This window comes from Carcharhinus amblyrhynchos, chromosome 4 (genome assembly GCF_965287045.1).
Source record: "Carcharhinus amblyrhynchos chromosome 4, sCarAmb.v2.hapA, whole genome shotgun sequence".
Classification (NCBI taxonomy): domain Eukaryota; kingdom Metazoa; phylum Chordata; class Chondrichthyes; order Carcharhiniformes; family Carcharhinidae; genus Carcharhinus; species Carcharhinus amblyrhynchos.
Window position 1 is genome coordinate 49,959,864 of NC_137327.1, and position 23,979 is coordinate 49,983,842.

The 23,979-nt window shown below is 41.8% G+C and overlaps 1 protein-coding gene across 1 annotated transcript in view; it reads right to left on the reverse strand.

Moving 5' to 3' along the window:
* Positions 1-1,089: 1,089 nt before the first annotated feature.
* The window catches only part of znrf1 (zinc and ring finger 1), a 244,674-nt gene continuing 221,784 nt past the window's right edge, over positions 1,090-23,979 (reverse strand). The window contains exons 4-5 of the mRNA XM_080187130.1: positions 9,145-9,242; positions 1,090-2,072 (exon numbers count right to left, since the gene is read on the reverse strand). Coding sequence (XP_080043256.1) covers positions 9,185-9,242 — 58 coding nt within the window. The 3' untranslated portion in view covers positions 1,090-2,072; positions 9,145-9,184. The remainder of the gene's footprint in view (positions 2,073-9,144; positions 9,243-23,979) is intronic.

Here is a 23,979-nt window from a genome sequence, read left to right on the forward strand (position 1 = left end):
ATTCTTAACAAATTACTTAATGAGGACCTTATCATTGACCTTTGGCCAAGTCATTTAAAGAATCAGAGCGCACAGTGAAACCATTACAAAAGTAGAAGGGAAATGTAAAGCTGAGACTAGAACCAAACGCACAGTAAAAACAGCAGCAACACAATCCTGCTATGTAAGTCAATCGCTGTACACATGGGAAAGCCCGTAACCCACTACATCAAGACATTAATTTCACAATGACTGTACACAGTTCCAGGAAGTGCCAGGTCTACTCACATTTCTGGGAAAAGCACAATTTTCTCGCAGCAATATATCTTGCGCTCAAACTCAATACCCGTCATGCAGTAACTTGAAGTACCCAAAACTGCTAGCAGCATGGTTTAAAATGTTTTTTTTGACTACTAGTGCAATGTCTCGATTCCGAAATCTGCTAGCAAACACCACTGTTAACATAAGTGGTGTGCGTGATCCTCCTTTACCTCCTGAACACACTGTTTCCAGATGTAACATTTATTTCCTTGTAAATCATCATCTCTGGTTTCTTTCTTACTTTTCTGACTGTCAACAGTAAAACACTAGATTTTGTTTGAAAAAAAAAACCACCATTTAATTTACTAATAAATGCTGCAGCAGGGAATTAACTCCCTGATACCCAGACTGCCTCTGCCTAGCAAGTTCAGGTTGCTCCCAGTATTTGCGGAGATCAGCATATTGGCTCTATTTTGGAGTTCTGGGTGACCAGACAGCACACGGCTACGGATCCTAGTTAAAGTTACCCCTGTCAACTTGCAGTTGCTGTAAACACATCACTGAATAGTAGCAACAGTCCATAGCTCTGGGCAAACATCGCAAAGCCCTTGCTGCTATAAACTGGCCTTCCAAAATAATTGCAGTCCCTAAAGAAAGTGGAAAACTACCCACATCTGGGTCACGTGCAGGTCCATTGCATTTCCTGAGACTTACTAGAAGCCTACTTCAACCAAAGTAGTAAAAAAATCTTTACACCATGCTGTAATTTTTTTGTGTGCGAAGATGTTTGTCAAAATAAAATTAGAAAACAGAAATCTTAACTCTTTCGGTTTATCTAGCACAAATTAATGTAAATGCTTATTCAATAGTTTATTGAACATCGTGATGGTACACCATATCAAAACACCTTGACAAACAAAAGGGAGCATCTTTCTCCAGCTGTTATAAATACAACAGCCTGAACATTCAGGCTACAGAACAAGCTGAAGTAAAATTGATACCTTTAACAGCAGGACAGATTCACTAGTCTCTAGAGGAAATTGCAGCCATAAAAATCCCACAAGGGCCTTGGGTGGAGGGCAAAGAGAGATTTTTAACTGTCTCTTTAGACTGCTTGTGTCATTTTGTAGCACTGAGCCTGAGAGCTCAAGAAGACAGAATTCCAGGTTTAAATGTTAGTGCAGAGAGAGCGCTTCTGGCAGAAAATTGTCGACAAGGAACAGATCCTTTCGATACAAGAGGGAGGTCTGTTTCTGTTAAATTTTTGGCAACATCTGTCACAAAGTGGGATGGAAAAAACCAGGAGTGTGCTCGTGTCTGTACACACATCAGCAAGAACACGCTGGCTACACTGAACACTGTGTAAACACATCATGGACACAACTACAAGCCCACGGACACTCAACGCTTTACATTCTGGCATTTTCAGAACTTGGTCAACATATGTGAAATTCCACTCTCCTTTGCTTTTATAACCTGTTGTGGTTGCCACCTTGAAATCACATCCCAGAGACGAGACTTTGCACAGCACTCTCAAACCCAAAAAGCAATCATGCTCTATTTGGCTAGTCCTTTTTTCCCCTTTTTTCTGTACAGTCTTTTCAAATAGAATCAGTCGTTCCATTATTCTGGGGCTGATCTGATCGATCTACCAGCTGGTGATCTTCCCATACTTCCTTCTTTATCCAAGTTTGGGATGCAGAAATATCATTTGGTGCTTTTTGTTTCTCTTGTTCCAAAACTGGTTGCTGGAATTCAGTCTAAAGGTAAACTTCCGAGAGTATCAGATTCTTAACCTCCACGTAAGGGTTTAGCCAAAGTGAGCAAGTGCCCTATAGGAGAAAAAAAACAAAGTCAAAGCTTGCTACATACTACTCAGAAACTGTGACCTACGTTAAACTAACATATTTCCTCTCAGAGACATTTTGCAGCTAGCTTTGTTTAAAATGGCTACAAAAATACAATTTAAAAAGCATCATATACTTTAAGAAATTACAATTTCTACCTGTTGCTCGATTCAAAAAATAGTTTGAGGATATTAGAACAGACTTTAAAGGCACAGTAACATAGGAGATAGTTGTACCTTTGATCTAGATTCTCCTGCAACTACAAGATCGATGATGTAGACGGCAAACTTGACCATTTAGCCAGCCAATCTCATTATAGATAGTGTATTCTTTGTGTTGATGCTTCAACTGGATAACATGAGCTCTTGTGATGCAATGGGTAGCATCCCTACCTCTGGGCCAGTGGACTTGGGTTCAAGTCCCACTTCAGGATTTGATGGTCATGAAAAAAGCATGTGTAGCATGGCCAAACAGGGCAATCATGAGCCTGCAAGTTCTTCCATGTTGCTCGACGATAGGCACTCTTTGCTGTCACTAAGTGTTCACATGAAACAAACAGCCAGTTAATGCATCAATGTAAAGAATACACTATCTACAATGAGATTGGCTGGCTAATTGGTCAAGTGTTCCGTCTACATCATTGATTCATGTGAATGCACTAAAATATAAATCCAGTTATCTCCAACTCAGAGAATAAGTAAAACAACCTAGATTTGTACCCATCTTGGAAAAAAAAATCGTTGTTTATTGTCACTTCTAAGTGGTACAAGCATCACCTTAAACACCACCGCAGTCTAGGCAGAACTTTCCAACACAAAATGTAATTTGGACAAAGTTAAATAATTACAAAACATTATAGCTAAAATAACAAAGTTAGGAATTTAAAGTATCAACTTAACATTTCTTTTATCCAGATTCTGAATTTATTCTACTAGAGATTAGACTGTTCATCAGCTTTTGCTGCAACCTCCTCACTGTTCCCTCAATAATGGAAAAAAAACCCATTGTTAAAAAAGCTTCTTATTTGACCCTCAACAAATACTGAATGTGTCTTTGAAAATCAAATCCTAGGATCATAGCGTGGTTATGCACAGCAGGAGGCCATTCAGCTATTGTGGTCATGCTGGCTCTCTCCAAGAGTAATTCAGCCCATCTCTCAATCCTACCCTTTTCCTGTAGCCCTGCAAACCTCCTCGCTTCAGGAGTTTATCAAAATTCCTTTGGAAATCTGCCTTCACCACACTCTCAGGCACTGTATTCTACAAGTCACTTCTTTTCACTCAGTTACCACTAACAGGTCAGTGTACCTTTAGATTTTATGTGGAGATTTTGGCAAATTTTTTTTTATTAGTTCCACCAAGCTAACAATGGAAAGCAAAGTAATAGATCACACCACATCCAGGCACTGGCCAGACTGGGCTGGTCTTATGATGAGCAACGGAGGAAGACTACCATTGCATTTACTATGGATTTTCTATGGGGTTTTCTCGAGCATGTTTTTTTCAAACAACGAAGTTAGAGACATTAACTTGTCTTTCTCCTTCACATGCTGTGTGACATTCTCTGCCTTTTGTGCATGACTAACTGCAAATGTGATGTTTTAAAATGTAAATTAAGTATGGATAATTAATAACTACTTACCAACCACTTGACAGACAGGATTTATTTAGGAAAAAAAAAATCACTGCAATGTTTCTCATTTTTCAACAATTTCATTTTGAGTGCACAGGAAACATATGTTCAGGGTCTTACATTTATACATCACTCCTCTTAGCAAAATGTGTCTTTATATAGAGGCAGACACTGAACAGAAAATGACTGAACATAATGGAGTAATATTTGAAGAGAAAGCACATTAGAAAAAATATCAAGCAGCTGAGAATCGCAATGGGCAGAGATACGGTGACTGAAAGATAGGACTTAAGAACATAAGAAATAGGAGCAGGAGTAGGCCATCTAGCCCTTCGAGCCTGCCCCGCCATTCAATAAGATCATGGCTGATCTGTCGTGGCTCAGTTCCACGTTCCCGCCCTCTCCCCATAACCCTTCATCCCCTCGCTTATCAAAAACCCATCAACCCACGCCTTAAACATATTTAGCGAGGCAGCCTCCACTACTTCAACGGGCAGAGAATTCCAGAGGTTCACCACCCTTTGAGTGAAGAAGTTCCTCCTCAACTCCGTTCTAAACCGCGCCCCCCCCCCCTTTATCTTGAGGCTGTGCCCTCTTGTCCTACTGTCCTTTCTGAGCGGGAAGAGCCTCTCCACCTCCATCCTATCCATCCCATTCATCATCTTATACGTCTCAATGAGATCTCCCCTCATTCTTCTAAACTCTAGCGAGTACAAGCCTAGTTTATTCAGCCTCTCCTCATAGCTCAAGCCCCTCAACTCCAGTATCAGCCTAGTAAACCTCCTCTGCACTCCCTCCAAGGCCAAAATATCCTTGCGTAAGTACGGCGACCAAAACTGCACACAGTACTCCAGCTGCGGCCTCACCAATGCCCTATACAGCCGCAGCAAGACCTCCCTACTTTTATATTCAATCCCCTTCGCTATGAAGGCCAGCATCCCATTCGCCTTCCTGACCACCTGCTGCACCTGCAGGCTGGGTTTTTGCGACTCATGTACAAGGACCCCGAGGTCCCTCTGCACCGTCGCCTGCTGCAGTCTTTCGCCACCTAAGTAATAGTCCTTCCTACCATTATTCCTACCAAAGTGGACCATCTCGCACTTGCCAACATTAAATTCCATTTGCCATTTCCTGGCCCATTCACCCAGCCTATCTAGATCCTTCTGCAGACTCTCCACACCCTCCGCGCAATTTGCCGTTCCACCAATCTTGGTGTCATCAGCAAATTTCAACACCATACGCTCGGTTCCCTCCTCCAGATCATCTATATAAATGGTAAATAGCTGAGGCCCCAGCACCAACCCCTGGGGCACTCCACTAGTCACCAACCGCCAATCCGAATAGCACCCATTAACCCCCACTCTCTGCCTCCTATTTGACAACCAATCCTCTATCCACGCTAACACCCTACCCCCAACTCCATGCCCCCTTACCTTCTGCAATAACCTCTTGTGAGGTACCTTGTCAAACGCCTTCTGAAAATCAAGACAGACCACATCCACCGGCTCTCCTCTATCCACCGCCCTAGACACATCCTCATAGAACTCCAATAAATTTGTCAGACACGACTTCCCCTTAACGAAACCGTGCTGCGTCTGCTCTATCAAGCAATTCCCCTCAAGATGCTTCGCTATTTCCTCCTTGATGACAGATTCTAACATTTTACCTACAACAGACATTAAACTAACCGGCCTATAATTCCCTGCCTTTTGCCTGGCACCCTTCTTAAACAACGGCGTTAACATTAGCCGCTTTCCAATCTTCTGGCACTTTCCCGGAATCCAGCGATGTTTGGAAAATAACCACCAAGGCACCCACTATCACCTCCGCCATTTCTTTCAGAACCCTCGGATGCATTCTATCCGGTCCTGGGGACTTGTCCACAATCAGTCCCTCCAGTCTGTCGAGCACCGCCTCTCTAGTAACAATAATGTCATTGAGACCCTCCAGTCCTACCACCTTTCCATCGCTAACACCCGGCAAATTATTCACATCCTCCTCCGTGAAGACCGAAACAAAAAAGTTATTCAAGACCTCAGCCATTTCCCCATCCCCTACCATTAAGTCCCCCCTCTCATCCTCTAAGGGTTCAACGTTCACCCTAGCCAGCCTCCTTTTTATATATTTATAAAAACTCTTGCTATCCTTTTTTATATTAAGTGCTAGCCCAGCTTCGTAGTTTCTCCTACCCTTCTTTATCAACTTCTTTGTCAATCTTTGACTTGACAGAGGAACAGAAATAATTGGGAAGCACCCACTAATTCAGGCCCCGAGAAATGGAGAGTATGGGTCAGCATGAGATTTGCCAGATAAATTGAACCATTGAAAGGATTTGAAAATGAGAGTCTAGATTTACTGGAGCCCAAAGTGCTTGAGGAGGAGTGAATAATGGGAGTGTAGGAGAATAAGTTAAAAGCTGTAGAGGATCGGAAAATATTTAATTCAAAGATTCAAATCACAATCTAGAGAAGTACAGAATTCGGCTCATTAATTGCCTTTAGTCAACTTATCCAAAGTGAACTGCATTGGAAATGAGCACGCATTTGAATGATGAGGTTTCTTTGAAAAATGAGATTTCTTCTAATTAAACCTTGTTTTCTCACCCTTTTCTCCACAAAGTTGACATAATAGGCTGCTGATTCACAGATCTCAAATGAAGTACGTGTGAGGACAAGAGTCACTATTCCAATGTTCATCTACCACCCATTCTCAAACTAGCTGCTCAGTGCCACCTCAAGGTGGCAGCATTTAAATTCAGATCTCAGTATGAGGATGGCAGAACATTCAAACCTGTAAGTGAGTCTGCCTTCACATTCAGTACGTTCAATCAGCACTGCCAGCTTAACATTCACTTTGATTTGATTTGGAAGAACAGTGGTGAAGAACTCTTTTAAAATCGCCATCAAGGAATAAATGGGGGTACAAAGACAATAGTGTGGAGGACATAACTCAAGGTGTATAGATGTGTGAAATACTGCAGTTCTGTAATCATCCATGTGTTCTTAATCAATCAATACTGGTTTCCTATTAGCAATTCACAAAGCGATCCATCCAGATACAATGTCGACAGCACTTAGACCAAGTAGATCATCTGCTTCTGCAGAATTCTAGCCAGATAGGAATACACTGAGCAAATATATTCTTCAATGCATAAATTGTAGCTAATTCACATTAGTCTGAATTAACAAAATAGAAAACGTTATTTCATACGACATGGACCATTGTTCCCTCACAAAGGTTCCCAAACTGGTTGCACACAAGTTTGCCTTTTAAAGTTAACTGTGCTCATCTAAACAAGTTAGCCAAGCACTACAAAAAAAATTAGAGGGTGCGTTACTGTGTGCATCTCTCTTGCGCCCTCATTATATCATTTGGTGCAAACTGACAGTGAGAGCTGTGCAAGGAATTAATAGTACCAAGCAATCAATAGAGCAAGCCATTAACTGACTGACCCAACTGAATGCAGCACATAGCCTATTAAGTTTCAAATGCTGCAGCAAACATTTTAGGGGTTTGATGATTCATTGCAATTTTCATCAAGTGTTACACTGATTTACAAAACTAATTTCTGCACTGATAAAAATGGTGAGAATTGATACTTAAGGCATTATGAATCACCAGAAAAGCCCAAAGCCAAGAGCCATTGCAAAAAAATTAATTTACAATCTGTTTAGATATACTTAAAAATCAGATATCCCCCCTTAAGTCCCCTCCAACCTGCTCCATCCCCAGATTTTGGTCATTTTAATTTAGTTTGACAAGATACAAATCTTGTTTGGTTTTGGAGTCATACTCAAGTTATTGGGCTATTTCTAACATATTGGCAGTAATTTTAACCACAGAATTGGGTGGGTTTGAGCTGGATGGGATGTTCAAAATCTGAAACATAACCCCAGCCTGTCTACCTTTGTTTTAATGGGGGTGGAACAGCAGCAGGAAGCGGGTTAGTTATTTAGATAAATAATGAGGATGCATGTCTCATATTAAACTTCCAAGTTTAATCTTGGCCATTTGTACTTCTCTGGCTTCAAGAAAACCCAGCAGTCAAAAGGAGGCGAGGACAGCCTTGTGGAAGTAGGGTGCAAAGTGGAAGTAGGGTGCAAAGTAGGAGTAGTACCATACCGGACTGCACAGTAGCAGAGTGGTTAGTGCTGCTGCTTCACAGCTCCAGGGAATTGAGTTTGATTCCCGGCTCGCTGTCTGTGTGGAGTTTGCACGTTCTCCTCATGTCTGCATGGGTTTCTTCTGGTACTCTGGTTTTCTCCCACAGTCCAAAGATGTGCGGGTTAGGTTGATTGGCCATGCTAAAAAATTGTCCCTTAGTGTCCTGAGGTGCTTAGGTTAGAGGGATCAGTGGGTAAAATATGTAGGGATATGGGGGTAGGGCCTGGGTGGGATTGTGTTCGGTGCAGACTCAATGGGCCAAAGGCCTCTTCCTGCATTGTAGGGTTCTGTGATTCTATGATTCAAAAAGTATTTACATGGATGTTACCAGGACTGGAAGTTTTGAATTATAAGGAGAAGCTGGATAGGCTGGGCCTCTTTTTTTACCTGAAGCATAGGAGGATGAGGAGTGATCTTATAGAGGATTATAAAATCATGGGGGGCATAAATAAGGTGAATAGTCAAGGTCTTTCCCCCAGGATAGGGCAATTCAAACCTAGAGGGTACAGGTTAAAGGTGAGAGGAGAAAGATTTAAAAGGGATTGAAGAGGCAACTTTTTCACACAGAGGGTGGTGTGTATATGGAATGAGCTGTGAAAGGAGGTGGTAGACATGGATGCAATAACAACATTCAAAAGACATTTGGACAGGTACATGGATAGGAAGAGTTTAGAGGAATATGGGCCAAACACAGGTAAATGGGACTAGTTCAGTTCAGGAAACCTGGTTGGCATGGATGAGTTGGGCTGAAAGGCCTGTTTTTGTGCTGTTTATTTCTAGACTCTAAACCCCTGTGCCAATACTGGCTATGGGGGAAAATCTATTTTTGACAAATTATCCTAGCAGCCCAGGCATTTTTATACTTTTCTTAAAGTCTTTACAAGCCCCGTGGTAACACTAATTCAGTATTAAAGAACCTTCTAGGTATTGACATGGTCATTTCCAAGTTAGGAGTCAAAAGCAGTGCTTACCCACAAGACGTTGTTTGAGGATTATTTGAGTAAAGCAAATAAATGTTCAGTTGTTGATATATTATACTGCTGGCAAGCATGAACTTTTTTTCTTCATGTTTTGTCAATTGTAACTAATCTCATGTCAGTCATAATCCAAACCAGCACTTCCCAAGCTTGCTCAAATGTCACCTTCAGGAAAGCATCCTTTCATTTTCACTGGGTCGTTTGGGAAAATATTGGTAAACTGAACAGTTTTTTTTGTCATGTCATGACAGTGCAAAGTTTAATTTACAAATCTGTCGTCATACCTTTAACAGAAGGCTATAAGCAGCTGCAGGCCAGGAGAGGTCAGTCTGAAGGGTGTTCTGGACATGATCTGTTCACTTCAAACCATGAATCTATACAGCTGAGGGGAAGAAAGAAAATTTGAATAATTTAAAATGTACAGATCTAACAAATAAATCATAGTCATAAATTTCTTCAGTAATGGACAGTGTGCAATATGCTGCAATAAATACTGGAACTGGCATTTAACACAACTCCAGATACAAACCAAACTGCAAATAGCATGAAAAAAGTCTGATTTGGTGCCACAAAGTATATTTAGCTACCACTATCCGATTATTTAAAATAAATTTCCATCATCCTTCAGCACGACTGAATGGATAACATGTTGGAAGTTGTCACGTAGCAGTTTTATGCATGTACACGTGCTGTGATTAAACATTTTCCTTGGGGATATATATATAAAAATCACAAAAACAGCTACTCTAAGGTGGAGGATGTCAGATGCTTGGTGGGAGTTGGTTGGTCAATGGGGGAGTGCTGGAGGGATGGTCAGTACTATAATTACCCAGAAGTTAAATGTGGGCTGGAATGCTACTTCTCCACCCGCTGGAGAATCAGAGTGAGTGAAGGGCAGAGCATGGGAAGGTCCGTTGACCTCAGGCAGGATTTTATAGCTTTGGAACAAGTGAGGCTGTAAAATCCGGCCCATGATTTTAATTCTTCTCTAACTTTTCTTTGGTAACAATCAAAGTTCATGGCTTAAATCATATCTTTGAATGGTTGCAATTGGTCAACTGAAGTCTGAACCCCCCAGGCAATTATTACAAAGAACGAAGAAAATTACAGCACAGGAACAGGCCCTTCGGCCCTCCAAGCTTGCACCGACCATGCTGCCTGACTTAACTAAAACCCCCTACCTTCCGGGGACCATATCCCTCTATTCCCATCCTGTTCACGTACTCGTCAAGACGCCTCTTAAAAGTCACTACCGTATCTGCTTCCACTACCTTCCCCAGCAACAAGTTCCAGACACCCACTACTCTGTAAAAAATATCTGCCTCATACATGTCCTTTAAGTCTTGTTAGCACCTTAAACCTATGCCCCCTAGTAATTGACTCTTACACCCTGGGAAAAAACTTCTGACTATTCACTCCGTCCATGCCTCTCAATTTTGTAGGCTATCAGGTCTCCCCTCAACCTCCATCGCTCAACTGAGAGCAAACCAAGTTTCTCCAACCTCTCCTCATAGTTAATACCCTCCATACCATGCAACATCCCGGTAAATCTTCTCTGTACCCTCTCCTTCTGGTATTGTGGTGACCAGAATTAAACATTATATTCAAATGCGGCCTAAGGTTCTATAAAGCTGCAACATGACGTTCCAATGCCCCGACCAATGAAGGCAAGCATGCTGTATGCCTTCTTGACTATCTTCTCCACCTGCAATGCCACTTTCAGTGACCTGCGTACCTGTACACCCCAGATCCCTTTGCCTATCAATACTCTTAAGGGTTCTGCCATTTACTGTATATTTACTATCTCTATTAGACCTTCCAAAATGCATTATCTCACATTTGTCCGGATTAAACTCCACCTGCAATCTCTCCGCAAAATCTCCAACTGGTCTATATCCTGCTGTATCCTCTGTTGGCCCTTATCGCTATCCACAAATCCACCCATCTTTGTGTCGTCCGCAAACTTACCAATCAATCCAGTTACATTTTCCTCCAAACCATTTCAACAAACAGCAAAAGTCCCAGCACTGATTACCCGGAGATGGGGCCCAGAAGGTATGGATCGCAATTCCAATACGCATCATTTATCTTTCTAGACAGGACAGTCAACTTTTACAAGATATGGAAACCAGGTAGGGGTGTGACGGAATTGGAAACATGGCTTTAGGGCTGAGATTTATTGTGCTGCCAATGAAAACCTTAATAAGTTGTCACCACACCATGCAAAATAACAACTCATCTGATTTTGAAAGCTTGTGTGTGTGTGGCTGAAATAACTAAACACTACAACTTGAATTATCTTTATATTTCTCATAAGGATTCAACAGCTGTAGGAAAACATGAAATGAAAAAAGGCCATTTGGTTCATTCAGACCAGTGTTTTCACAATCACGTATAATACGTAATCATGGATTTCACTTAATTTAATCTCAGAAATGTCTATACAAATATCATTGATGGTTGTCAAGTGACACTTCAGAATATTTGTTCATACCCAATGCTTCTAACATAGGGAAAATGTTTGTTCATGATGGCAGTTCTCTTTTAATGACAAAGCTGCAGCAATGCATTCCACATATTACAACTCAAACTTCATTTTGAAAACAGGAAACCAGGTGACAATGCTTAATTTTAAACTTTATTTTAGAAAGTGCTGGAAAAACTCAGCATCTGTGGAAAGAAACAGAGTTCGCATTTTGAGTCTAATACGGTTCTTCTTTGAAACAATGCAAATTTTCTGATTTTAAATCAAAAGATGCTTGGCGAGAAATATTCCTCTATTTTATGGACTGGACATCTGCAGTGCAGTATTACCTATATATATATTGCATCAGTGTAGGTTTACAGATTTAGCACACTATTACGCAGGAGAGTTGTACCAACAGAGTGGTGTATTATGTAATCAGCATATGGGCAAAACCACTGATCACAGCTACTTATTGACCTATATACGCAATCCTTCAAGATTAAACCTACAAAGTAGGCTAAAAGGCAGCAAATCACAATATCATATGGCATTTAGGTAGAACATTCACATAAACGCATTTCATTGAAACCTTATTCTAACAATGGTTTAGAAAAAAGATTTTTGATGCTACCCTGTAACGTATTAAACAATCTACCATGCATGGTTTCCACAAATCCCAAAATAACTAGCCAAGTCGAGAACTGGACATGGCAGGCATTTCACCCCCATGTCCCGTTTCCCATTAGTCACTGCATTTTATGGCAGGGTCACGGCCCATGCAAATATGGAAGGCTGAGTCCCTGATCTGTGCTGGATTGGCTCTTTTCAGACATATGATGCAGGTTTATAATAGACAACTATGTGCTATTTTTTAAAAAATGTTTTCCTACATATTAATGCTAACAAATCTTTGAAGATATCTGCAATAACAGATTGTTGTGGTCTATATAAACAATGTTCTTAGTGCACAGAAATACCAGGTCAGTACAGCCAGTGTTAATCATTGGGTCCTTACTCAAGTGATGACATATTTAATTGTGACTTTGCAATTTTATCTGCAGTGACAATGCTGGTTGTGTCTCTGAAGTCAAACTCGAGAGAAAACACATGACACAAAAAGACATACTCCTCAAAAACTCGTACTCCGGGATGAAGTGGAAATGGTCAAGAGCTTCAAGTTTCTAGATGTTCAAATCACCAACAGCCTGTCTAGGTCCTTCCACGCTGATGCTACAGTTAAGAAAGCCCACCATCGCCTATACTTTGAGGAGACTAAGGAAATTTGGCATGTCAGCTACGACTCTCACTAATTTTTACAGATACATCATAGAAAGGATCCTTTCTGGATGTATCACAGCATGGTATGGCTCCTGCTCTGTCCAAAACCCCAAGAAACTACTAAGTGTTGTGAACATAGCCCAGTCCATCACGCAAGCCAGCCTCCCATCCATTGATTCTGTTTACACTTCAGAAAAGCAGCCAGCATAATCAAGGACCCCCACTCAACCTGGACATACTCTCTTCCACCTTCTTCCATCAGGAAAAAGATACAAAAATCTGAGATCACTTATCAACCAACTCAAGAACAGCTTCTTTCCTGCTGCCATCAGGCTTTTGAATGAATCTATCTTATATTAAGTTGATCTTTCTCTACAACCGAGCTACAACTGTAACACTATATTATGCATCCTCTCCGTTCCTTCTCCCCTATGTACTCTATGAATAGTATGCGTTGTCTGTACAGCACAAGAAATAACATTTTTCACTGTATCCCAATATATGTGGCAATAATAAATCAAATGAATTCCCTCCTCCGCAGAAGTTTTACTTAATGCACAATGAAATCATGGCACTTTAGGACACTCTATACAGGGCTTGCTTTAAACTAACATAGTATCAAGTGAATCTAAGCTTTCAGACTTTTGGTCTGAGTCTTTAGCTATTTTACTGTCCTATATGCAACTGAAATCAGAGCATCTTTCTGCAACCTTACACAGAATTCAAGCAATCTGACCAACTCTTGCTTTGTTTTTGGCTTAAAAGTAAAATGCATCTGATATGGGAACTATTGTTCAAGGGACACTTCATTACCTTACAAAATTTTCTCTACCTGAGGCTAAATGAATCCAAAAATTCATTCTCCCACAGGCTCTGCCTTGCACGGAGCATCAGCACCCTCCACCCATCCCTCCATCACACCAGCTGAGGTATCAGTCATTAAACACAGTTGCAATCAGTGAACACCCACAGGACATATTTAAATATACTCAAATTGGTCGTATACAAAATTATCGCTGGGAATTCAGAAGATTATCATACTTGTTCTACTTATTATTGTAACTGGGAAAAAAAATGTCACAAATCTGTGAAGTGTTATGATCCCAGCTGCTGTTGATACTGGGAAAGACAGATCTCAGAGTGAAATCTGGTTTGATAGATCCTAACTTTTTGTTTAGAAATGCAGAGATAAGTTACTGAACAAATTCATAGGAGTATGCCGATGAACTTTTAATACAAAGAATAAAACATAGAATCTATGCCATCTTTTCATGGAATCCTACAGCAAGGGAGGCCATTCCACCCATCAAGTCTGCACCAACCACAATCCCACTCAGGCCCTATCCCCATAACCCTATGCATTTACCCTAGCTAGTCCTTCTGACACTAAGGGGCAACTTAGCATGGCCAATCCATCTAACCTGCACAGCTTTGGACTGTGGGAGGAAACCGAAGCATCCAGGGAAAATCCATGCAGACACGGGGAGAATGTGCAAACTCCACACAGACAATGACCCAAGGTGGAAATCGAATCCACGTCCCCTTGTGCAGTGAGGCAGCAGTGCTAACCACTGTGCCATTAAAATAACATTTATTGAAACCAGAAAAATGAGCTATATTATAGCAAGTAAACAATTCCCACTATTTCTTTAACCCAGCAATATATTTACAGAAACATACACCAGTGAGAAGTTACTACGAGCTCAATACAAACGTTTCTTGTTGGGGAGTGGCACAGTTGCAAATGGTTTTCTTCCAGTGAATTGCTGAGCATTCACTTGATGCTTATTACCAAGCTTTTGTTGGTCCCTGAGAATAGCACTATAAACTCAAATTCTTCAATTGCAGAACAAACAAACTCAGTCTTCCAGTAGCACTTCTACTAAACAGATCACCTTTACGAGTCCTCTAATTGATAATTCAGTTAAACGTTGTAGACGTATAAGATGATGAATGGAATGGATAGGATAGAGGTGGAGAGACTCTTCCCGCTCAGAAAGGATAGTAGGACTAGGGGACACAGCCTCAAGATAAAGGGGGGGCGGTTTAGAACGGAGTTGAGGAGGAACTTCTTCACTCAAAGGGTGGTGAATCTCTGGAATTCTCTGCCTATTGAAGTGGTGGAGGCTACCTCGCTAAATATTTTTAAGACGCGGGTTGATGGGTTTTTGATAAGAGAGGGGATTAAGGGTTATGGGGAGAGGGCGGGAATGTGGAACTGAGCCACGACAGATCAGCCATGATCTTATTGAATGGCGGGGCAGGCTCGAAGGGCTAGCTGGCCTACTCCTGCTCCTATTTCTTATGTTCTTATGTTTTTCTATTCAGAGGCCTTAAAAATCCCTGCCCAGCCTCTGTTTAGTCCCCATCCAGACTCTCAGGCACCAAGATTCACAAACAAAACATTAATGAAACAGTAACCATATTTTGCTTAAATTTATATATTCTTTAGATCAAAAGTGAAACATCAGCTAAACAATCTTTTATTTCTGTGGGGTTTTTTTTAGTAAGAGCATTACCAGCTGTTAGTTAAGCTAACAGATGATGCACTTTTGAGAACCTTGTTATGGGACAGATATAAACGCAACAGAAAAGCAGCAGTGTAGGTTCACCACGATCTTCTCAGGGTCAAAGAATTTATAATTCAGAAGAAAACCTAAAAAGGTAGTACTGACTTAGCAGAGTGAGATATTTAAAGAATGATCTGATAATGGTTTAAGATTGTGAAGAGTTAAGAAAGGGTACAGAGTGAAAAATCATTTCCATTGGCCAGTGGAAAGGTAAAGAGAAGTGACAAATTTAAAATAATCTCAAGAGAAAAGGAAATTCTTTCCATGGAGGCAAGTTAGAATGTAAAATTATCTGCCAGAAACTACTATTTAGAGTTTATTGATTTCAAAAGAAAATTAGCCATTTGATGAGGAAAAGTATTGAAGGGTACGAAGAGTAAAAAAGAGGAATTTGAGAAAATGGCTCAAATGGAATTTGAGAAAAAACACCTACATGTTCTTGGTGGACTAAATGGTCAGCAGTTCCTATACTCTAACATTCTGTGATTCTTTGAAACGATGTGGAGACGCCAGCGTTGGACTGGGGTAAACACAGTAAGAAGTCTCACAACACCAGGTTAAAGTCCAACAGGTTTATTTGGTAGCAAAAGCCACTAGCTTTCAGAGTGCTGGCTGCCCCTTCGTCATGTGAGGAAGAAATGAGTGGAAATGATTTTTCACTCTGTACCCTTTCTTAACTCTTCACAATCTTAAGCCATTATCAGGTCATTCTTTAAACCTCACAAAACTCTGAAAGCTAGTGGCTTTTGCCACCAAATAAACCTGTTGGACTTCAACCTGTGTTGTGAGACTTCTTACTGTATTCATTGAAACACCAGAAACTAACCTGCTCCCAACCATCTTCAGTGTGCTTGAGCCATTTAATTCATCTTATTCTTCGATTTCCTCATTCTATGCAGGTATACCTGTCTTGCTTGGATAATCCCAGGCCTGATATTGTGAAAATAGAGATATAATCCACAAGCCTGGATCCTGCACATCTCTACAAAGTGAAGTAACAGTGATTTCTTCCCACCAATCAGCAACCAACCAACTCCCATTCCCTATCCCTACCTCCCAACACACAAAAAGACAATGTTTTGCCGAAAAATAACGAGAATGATAAATATACACATTGTCTGATGTTTGTAATCACATTTACATATCCTAGTTATATAGTACAATCTTTCTCCAGTGGCACTGTCAAAAGGTAAAGTTACAGAATTATCTACAGAACTTCTCTCTGTATCTGATTCACCTGAATAGGGCAGCGGGAAAATTCATGCAATTCATGCATTTAAATACAAGAAAGTGTTAAAATGCTAGAACTGTGAAGCTCTTTTATATGTGCAACATAGCACGCAACTCTATGCCAAATCAACATTCAGAGCCCTTAAGTATCTACTCATTTTAAATATTTCATTCAGTTCAATCCTCTGAGGGGCACACAGAATTTCATATGGCAATGGAAACATACAAGGTTAAAATGACATTTTGATCTATTCCCATCTGCCATATTTTTGGATTGATATAATCAGTGACACATGTCTACATACTCAATTCTCTAGCATACTGTGCTTTAAAAAAATTCCAGAGGGATTTTCTTGAATAATGCAGTTACTTTGGCACCGGACTGGCACAACTCCCACGGAACAAGCCATTTTAAAATGAACATAAGTTCACGATTTTATTCATTATACATTTAACCTCTCCAGTCAGAAATCCATAAACACCAGTAATTTAACATTTTTTCAGCTGAAGAGTTGCAATAATAGCTTTTGGTGTTGCGAGTTCTCCCTCCCCCTGCAGCAACGCAACTGCAGAGAGGTCACTACCCAGTCCACAGGCTCTTGTCAGACAGCGTTGAACCCACTGGATCAATGACGCTGACAAACAGCAATGGGTGATGGATGAAAACAAACTGATCTAACTTCACAAACTACTACTTTGAGTAGGGGCCAAGCAAATGAGCCTGAGATGTTCATGCACTAACTTGATGCAGGTAGAAGAGGTAACTCAGTGGTTGGCTGGAGTGTTTGGAGTGCAGGAAAAACTGGAGGTCATGAGGCTGAGCTAGAAGCTTCAAACATTGCTGTGCCTCTGCCCCTGGCTGCTGTTTATTTTATATTCATTTGTGCGACATGGAAGTGTTAAAATTACAGAACTGCCAAGTTGCTTGGATAATCCCAGGCTTGGTACTGTGAAAATAGGCTGGCTTGTATTTATTGCCCATCCCTGGTTGCTCTTGAGAAGGTGATAGCGAGCTGTCTTCTTGAATTGCTGCAATCCATGTGTTCTGGGTTGACCCACAATGCCATTTCGGAGGAAAATCACAGGCTGCTTACCTCAGATTGAAGACGCCAAATCATAGGTACTTGCAACTAGGCCAAAGATTTTGGGTTGGTGGGAGCTGTAATGTTTAACACAACTTAGTTATTTTTAAGGAAAGTTTAATATTTGATCGTCTGGAGGAAAGATGTCAAACTGCACAGGAACAGAAAGGCAAAGGTGTCCAAGTCAGAAGCCTGTGGTTTAGAGCCCTATTCTAGAACTTGAATACAATGCTGACAGGGTGCTGCATTGTCACAGCTGACCTTCAGATGAGATGTTAAATTGAAACACCAACTGCCTGCACTAGTGGATTGGGTAAATATTAAAATATTCAAAGAGCAGGAAGCTTTTGTAATGTTATGAATAACATTCTTCCGTCAATCAACATCACCAAAGAATCTGGCTATTCATCTCATTACTGTTTGTGCGGCATCGGTGCGAACAGAATGGCTGCATATTCACATTTAACTCTTTCGTAAGAACATAAGAAATAGGAGCAGGAGTAGGCCATCTGGCCCTTCGAGCCTGCCCCGCCATTCAATAAGATCATGGCTGATCTGTCGTGGCTCAGTTCCACTTTCCGGCCCTCTCCCCATAACCCTTAATCCCCTCTCTTATCAAAAACCCATCAACCCGCTTCTTGAAAATATTTAGCGAGGCAGCCTCCACCACTTCAACGGGTAGAGAATTCCAGAGATTCACCACCCTTTGAGTGAAGAAGTTCCTCCTCAACTCCGTTCTAAAACGCCCCCCCTTTATCTTGAGGCTGTGCCCCCTAGTCCTACTGTCTTTTTTGAGCGGGAAGAGTCTCTCCACCTCTATCCTTTCCATCCCATTCATCATCTTATACGTCTCAATGAGATCTCCCCTCATTCTTCTAAACTCCAACGAGTACAAGCCTAGTTTATTCAGCCTCTCCTCATAGCTCAACCCCCTCAACTCCGGTATCAGCCTAGTAAACCTCCTCTGCACTCCCTCCAAGGCCAAAATATCTTTGCGCAGGTGCGGCGCCCAAAACTGCACACAGTACTCCAGCTGCAGCCTCACCAATGCCCTATACAGCTGCAGCAAGACCTCCCTACTTTTATATTCAAACCCCTTCGCTATGAAGGCCAGCATCCCATTCGCCTTCCTGACCACCTGCTGCACCTGCAAGCTGGGTTTTTGCGACTCATGCACAAGGACCCCGAGGTCCCTCTGCACCGCCGCCTGCTGCAGTTTTTCGCCCCGTAAGTAATAGTCCTTCCTACCATTCTTCCTACCAAAGTGGACCACCTCACACTTGCCAACATTAAATTCCATTTGCCATTTCCTGGCCCATTCGCCCAGCCTATCTAGATCCTTCTGCAGACTCTCCACACCCTCCGCACAATTTGCCGTTCCCCCAATCTTGGTGTCATCAGCAAATTTCGACACCCTACACTCGGTTCCCTCCTCCAGATCATCTATATAAATGGTAAAAAGCTGAGGCCCCAGCACCGACCCCTGGGGCACTCCACTAGTCACCATCCGCCAATCCGAATAGCACCCGTTGACCCCCACTCTCTGCCTCCTATTTGACAACCAATCCTCTATCCACGCTAACACCCTACCCCCAACTCCAAGTCCCCTGACCTTCTGCAATAACCTCTTATGAGGTACTTTGTCAAACGCCTTCTGAAAATCCAGAAAGACCACATCCACCGGCTCTCCTCTATCGACCGCCCTAGACACATCCTCATAGAACTCCAGTAAATTTGTCAGACACGACTTCCCTTTAATGAAACCGTGCTGCGTCTGCTCTATCAAGCAATTGCCTTCAAGATGCCTCGCAATTTCCTCCTTAATGACGGATTCTAACATTTTACCTACCACAGACGTTAAACTAACCGGCCTATAATTCCCTGCCTTTTGCCTGGCACCCTTCTTAAACAACGGCGTAACATTAGCCGTTTTCCAATCTTCCGGCACTTCCCCGGAATCCAGCGATGTCTGGAAAATAACCACCAATGCATCCACTTGCCATTTCTTTCAGAACCCTCGGATGCATTCCATCCGGTCCTGGGGACTTGTCCACAATCAGCCCCTCCAGTCTGTCGAGCACCGCCTCTCTAGTAACAGTAATGTCATTAAGACCCTCCAGTCCTACCACCTTTCCATCGCTAACACCCGGCAAATTATTCACGTCCTCCTCCGTGAAGACAGAAACAAAAAAGTTATTCAATACCTTAGCCATATCCCCATCCCCTACCACTAGGTCCCCTTTCTCATCCTCTAAAGGACCAACGTTCACCCTAGCCAGCCTCTTCCTTTTTGTATATTTATAAAAACTCTTGCTATCCTTTTTTATATTAAGCGCTAGCCCAGCTTCATAGTTTCTCCTACCCTCCTTTATCAACTTCTTTGTCAATCTTTGTTGACATTTAAACCTCTCCCAATCCTCTTCTCACCCACTACTCTTAGCTACTCTAAATTCCTCCGCTTTTAATTTAACACTTTCCTTCACCTCCTTCGTTATCCACGGCTTATTACCTCTCCTCCTGCAGTCCTTTTTGACCATCGGAATAAATTTCTGCTGAGCACCAAGAAAGATCTCCTTAAAGATCCTCCACTGCTCCTCAGCAGACCCTCCCTCCAATGCACTCCCCCAGTCCACATTCGCCAATTCTTCTCTCATCCTACCGTACTCCCCTCTATTCAAACAAAGGACGCGTGTCCGGGAACCCACTTTCTCCTCCTCCATCTGCACCAGATACTCCACCATACAATGATCACTCTCTCCAAGAGGATCCTTCACCGCAAGGTCCCTAATTCTACCCGCCTCATTACATAGCCCCAGATCCAAGACAGCTCGCTCCCTCGTCGGCTCCAACACACACTGTTCAAGGAAACTATCCCGGCAGCATTCCAAGAACTCCTCCTCGAGCCCACCGTGTCCAACATGGGTCAACCAATCAATACGCAGATTGAAATCCCCCATAACTACGGCCGTCCCATTCCTGCACGCCGCACTTATTTGCGCGTTAACAGCCCGCCCCATAAGTTTAAAGCACTTTGTTCTTTGTAGAACTGTTTAAAGCATTTATTTTATTGTATTTACTGCTTTAAGAATTCTGAGGGAGTGTTTAGAAGGAGTTGTGGACCAGCCTGCTTTAATTTAATTAATTATCAGGTGGCCACACGGTGAAGCCTTCCATTGTTTGCTGGAGCAGACGAGTGAAGGAGCAGAGAGAGAGCTAAGATTTTACCTGTTAAAAACCTGTTTAAAATAAGTTTAAAGCACTTTGCTCTTTGTAGAACTGTTTAAAGCATTTATTTTATTGTATTTACTGCTTTAAGAATTCTGAGGGAGTGTTTAGAAGGAGTTGTGGACCAGCCTGCTTTAATTTAATTAATTATCAGGTGGCCACACGGTGAAGCTTTCAAACTAACTATTGCTTCTACTGGGAAACTGGAAATATTCTGAGAACCACATGACTAAAGTGTTTTTCTTTTTAACTAATCAAACACTACCTTCCTGAGAATGACAGCAGATGGCAGTATATCACACATTTTCTGACAACTTCAACTGAGTGATCCACAGCCCTTAGATAACTATGGTGAAAGAAAGGGAATACAAGAGTATTGGGAGAGAAATCACTTATTCTCAATTGCCACTTCAATCTTTGATAGAAAGTAACTGAAGTGCCCACTATAAATCAGAGATTACTTTCCTCCACTTAATACCATTACCCAGATTTACTAAAGTGTCAGGGACCTCCCTGTCATACAGCCAGGCAACTAAGAAAGGAAAGTTGAAAACTTCTGAAAAATCTCTTACCAGTGGTGTTATCTACTTATCTATTTATCTTTTCTTCCTTCAGTTTCCCCATTTTATCTTAATACTTCCCATAATAGCTTCTTCCTCACTGTAAACTGGTTCTGTCCCACCATTCCCAATCCATTTATTATTTTTCATTCAATTTTCAACATCCTACTCTTTTTATTTATAATTCATATTGTCCAAGATTTTGGTCATTAGAGAATTCAAGCAGTTATCCCTAATTACAGATCATTACCACATTATTATGTAATTTAGCCGTCCTGTTTGGGAGCCAATTAGATCACTTGGCTCCAGACTCATTACATCTTTGGTCCAACCATGCACGTAAGTAAAATTCCGGAAGTGTTATGAATGATTGTGCTTGAATTAAGGTAATGGTATTAGGGTTAGGGTCAATCGAGTGTGGCACCAAGCAACTCAACTAAAACCAAAGTCAATGGGGATCAAGTGGAAAAACTCTCATGGCTGCAGTCATATACTTCACACAAAGAAAGATAGTTATGGTTGTTGGATGCCAATCATTTCAGCATTAGGACATGCTGCAGGAGTTTTTCAGGGAGGCATCCTCGGCACAGCCATCTTCAGTTGCTTCATCAACGGCCTTCCTTCCATTATTAAGTCAGCAGTGGGGATGTTCACTGATGGCTAGCTACACAATATCCAGCTACATTTGCAATTCCTCAGAGAATGAAGCAGTTGCTTGAAGCAAGACCTGGAGAAGTCAGGCTTGGTTTGCTAACTGGCAAGTGGCAGACAATGACCATCTTCAACAAGATATTTAACCACCTTTTCATGATATTCAATTGCACGCCCTTCACCAAGTTCCTCAGCAATATCGACACTTAGCCACATAGATGCAGTGGCCATCAGGGCAGGTTGCAGTGAGTGGCTCACCACCAGACTCCTTAACACTTCATCATCTAAGAGGCACAAATCATGAGTATGATGGGATACTCTCCACAGGCCTGGATGTGTGCAACTGTAACAACAGAAACTCAGGACAAAGCAGTCTACTTCATCCACATCCCATTCAGAAGCATAAATATTCACTTTTTCCACTTCTAGCCTAACATGTTTGCAGCATGTATTACCTACAGGAAGCACTGCAGCAAGTTGCAAGGCTTCATTGGTGATAGTTCATAAATCCATATCCTCCAGCATCTGAAAGGCCAAGAGCACAGGTGCCTGAGAGCACCACCATGTCCACGATTTCTTCCAAATTATACAGCATCTAGACTTGGAAATATATTGCTGTTCCTTCATTGTTGCTGAGTCAGTATCACAGAACGTTCCGACCTAACAGCATTATGGCAGCGCCTTCACCATATCGGCTGCTGTGGTTCAAAGAAGCCTATGCACCTTCTCAAGGGCAACATGGTCTTTTCAATTTAGGCTGAAATCATAATTCAAACTGAAGATGCATACCAGGATGGGGCTTGATGGCCACACTCAAATGAGTGCATGGTGTGGAACAACTGACCGTATGCAGTCTTGTTCTGTTCGGCTAATTAATATGCATTCACAAGTAGCCCTCCCTGCCATTGCCTCATGGTCAAAGTACCATATTTAAAAGGGCACCCTGACAGTCTGCAATAACCCTTCAACTTTTGCCTGGTTACTACTTCATCTTTCCTTCCTTGGCCATCCTTTACACACTGCCATCACCCATTCGCATGCATAGGCTGGCAATTACAGATGCTCCCAAAGAGGACAATGCAGGGACAACACATCGTTAATCAAGAAGTCTACCTCAGCACGTGCATGCCACTTAGCTGTAGTCATAAAAATCAACAATTATTTTGCTGTTTAAAAATCAATCATCCTTCAGGATCTGGGCATTGCTGGCAAAGCCAGCATTCACTGACTTTCCCTAATTTCCCCCAAGGAGATTTGATAGCGGTATTAAAAATCATAAGGACCACAGCTGGAAGGATTGAGAATGCGAGGGCACAGATTTAAGGTAATGGGCAAAAAAGCCTATGGAAACATGAGAAAGGTTTTCATGCAGTGAATGGTTAGGATCTGGAATGCGCTGCCTGAGGTGAAGACAGGTTCAATCAAGACATTTAAGAGGGAGTTGTATTATTACCTAAAAAAGAAGAATGTGCATGGTTATGGGGAGAAGGAGGGGGAATGACACTTGGTGAATTATTCATTTGGAGAGCTGATGAGATGAATGGCCTGAGCTAACAATTCTGTGACTATGAGCTTGACTGGGGAGATGCTCGGAGGATATTTCATCTGCTGGGTTGTCGAGAATTGCAGGTGATAGTAACAGAATAAAGGTTTTGCCATTATCTCACCTCAGTTGATTCACTTTGCACTGATGCCACTGGGCTGAATTATGAAGTAGTTTTTAAATGGAGTGAGTGGTTAGGATTTAGAATGCACTTCTGATAGGGCAATAGATACAAGTGCAAACATAGCCTTCAAAAGGGAACTGGATAAATACTCAGAAAAAATTGAAAGGAGATGGGCATAGTGAGTGGAACTAACTTGAAAGAGCCGGTCCAGGCTTGATGGGTCAAATGAATGTGTTCTTCCACTATTCTACTTCACTCTGTGTGGTTCTAAGTAATCCCATACAATTTTATATGATTTTTTATTTGAATAGAGGGTTTCTGCACCGAGAGGGTTGTAAATCTTTGGAACTATCCGCCCAAGTCATCTGTGGATATTACTCAGTTATTGA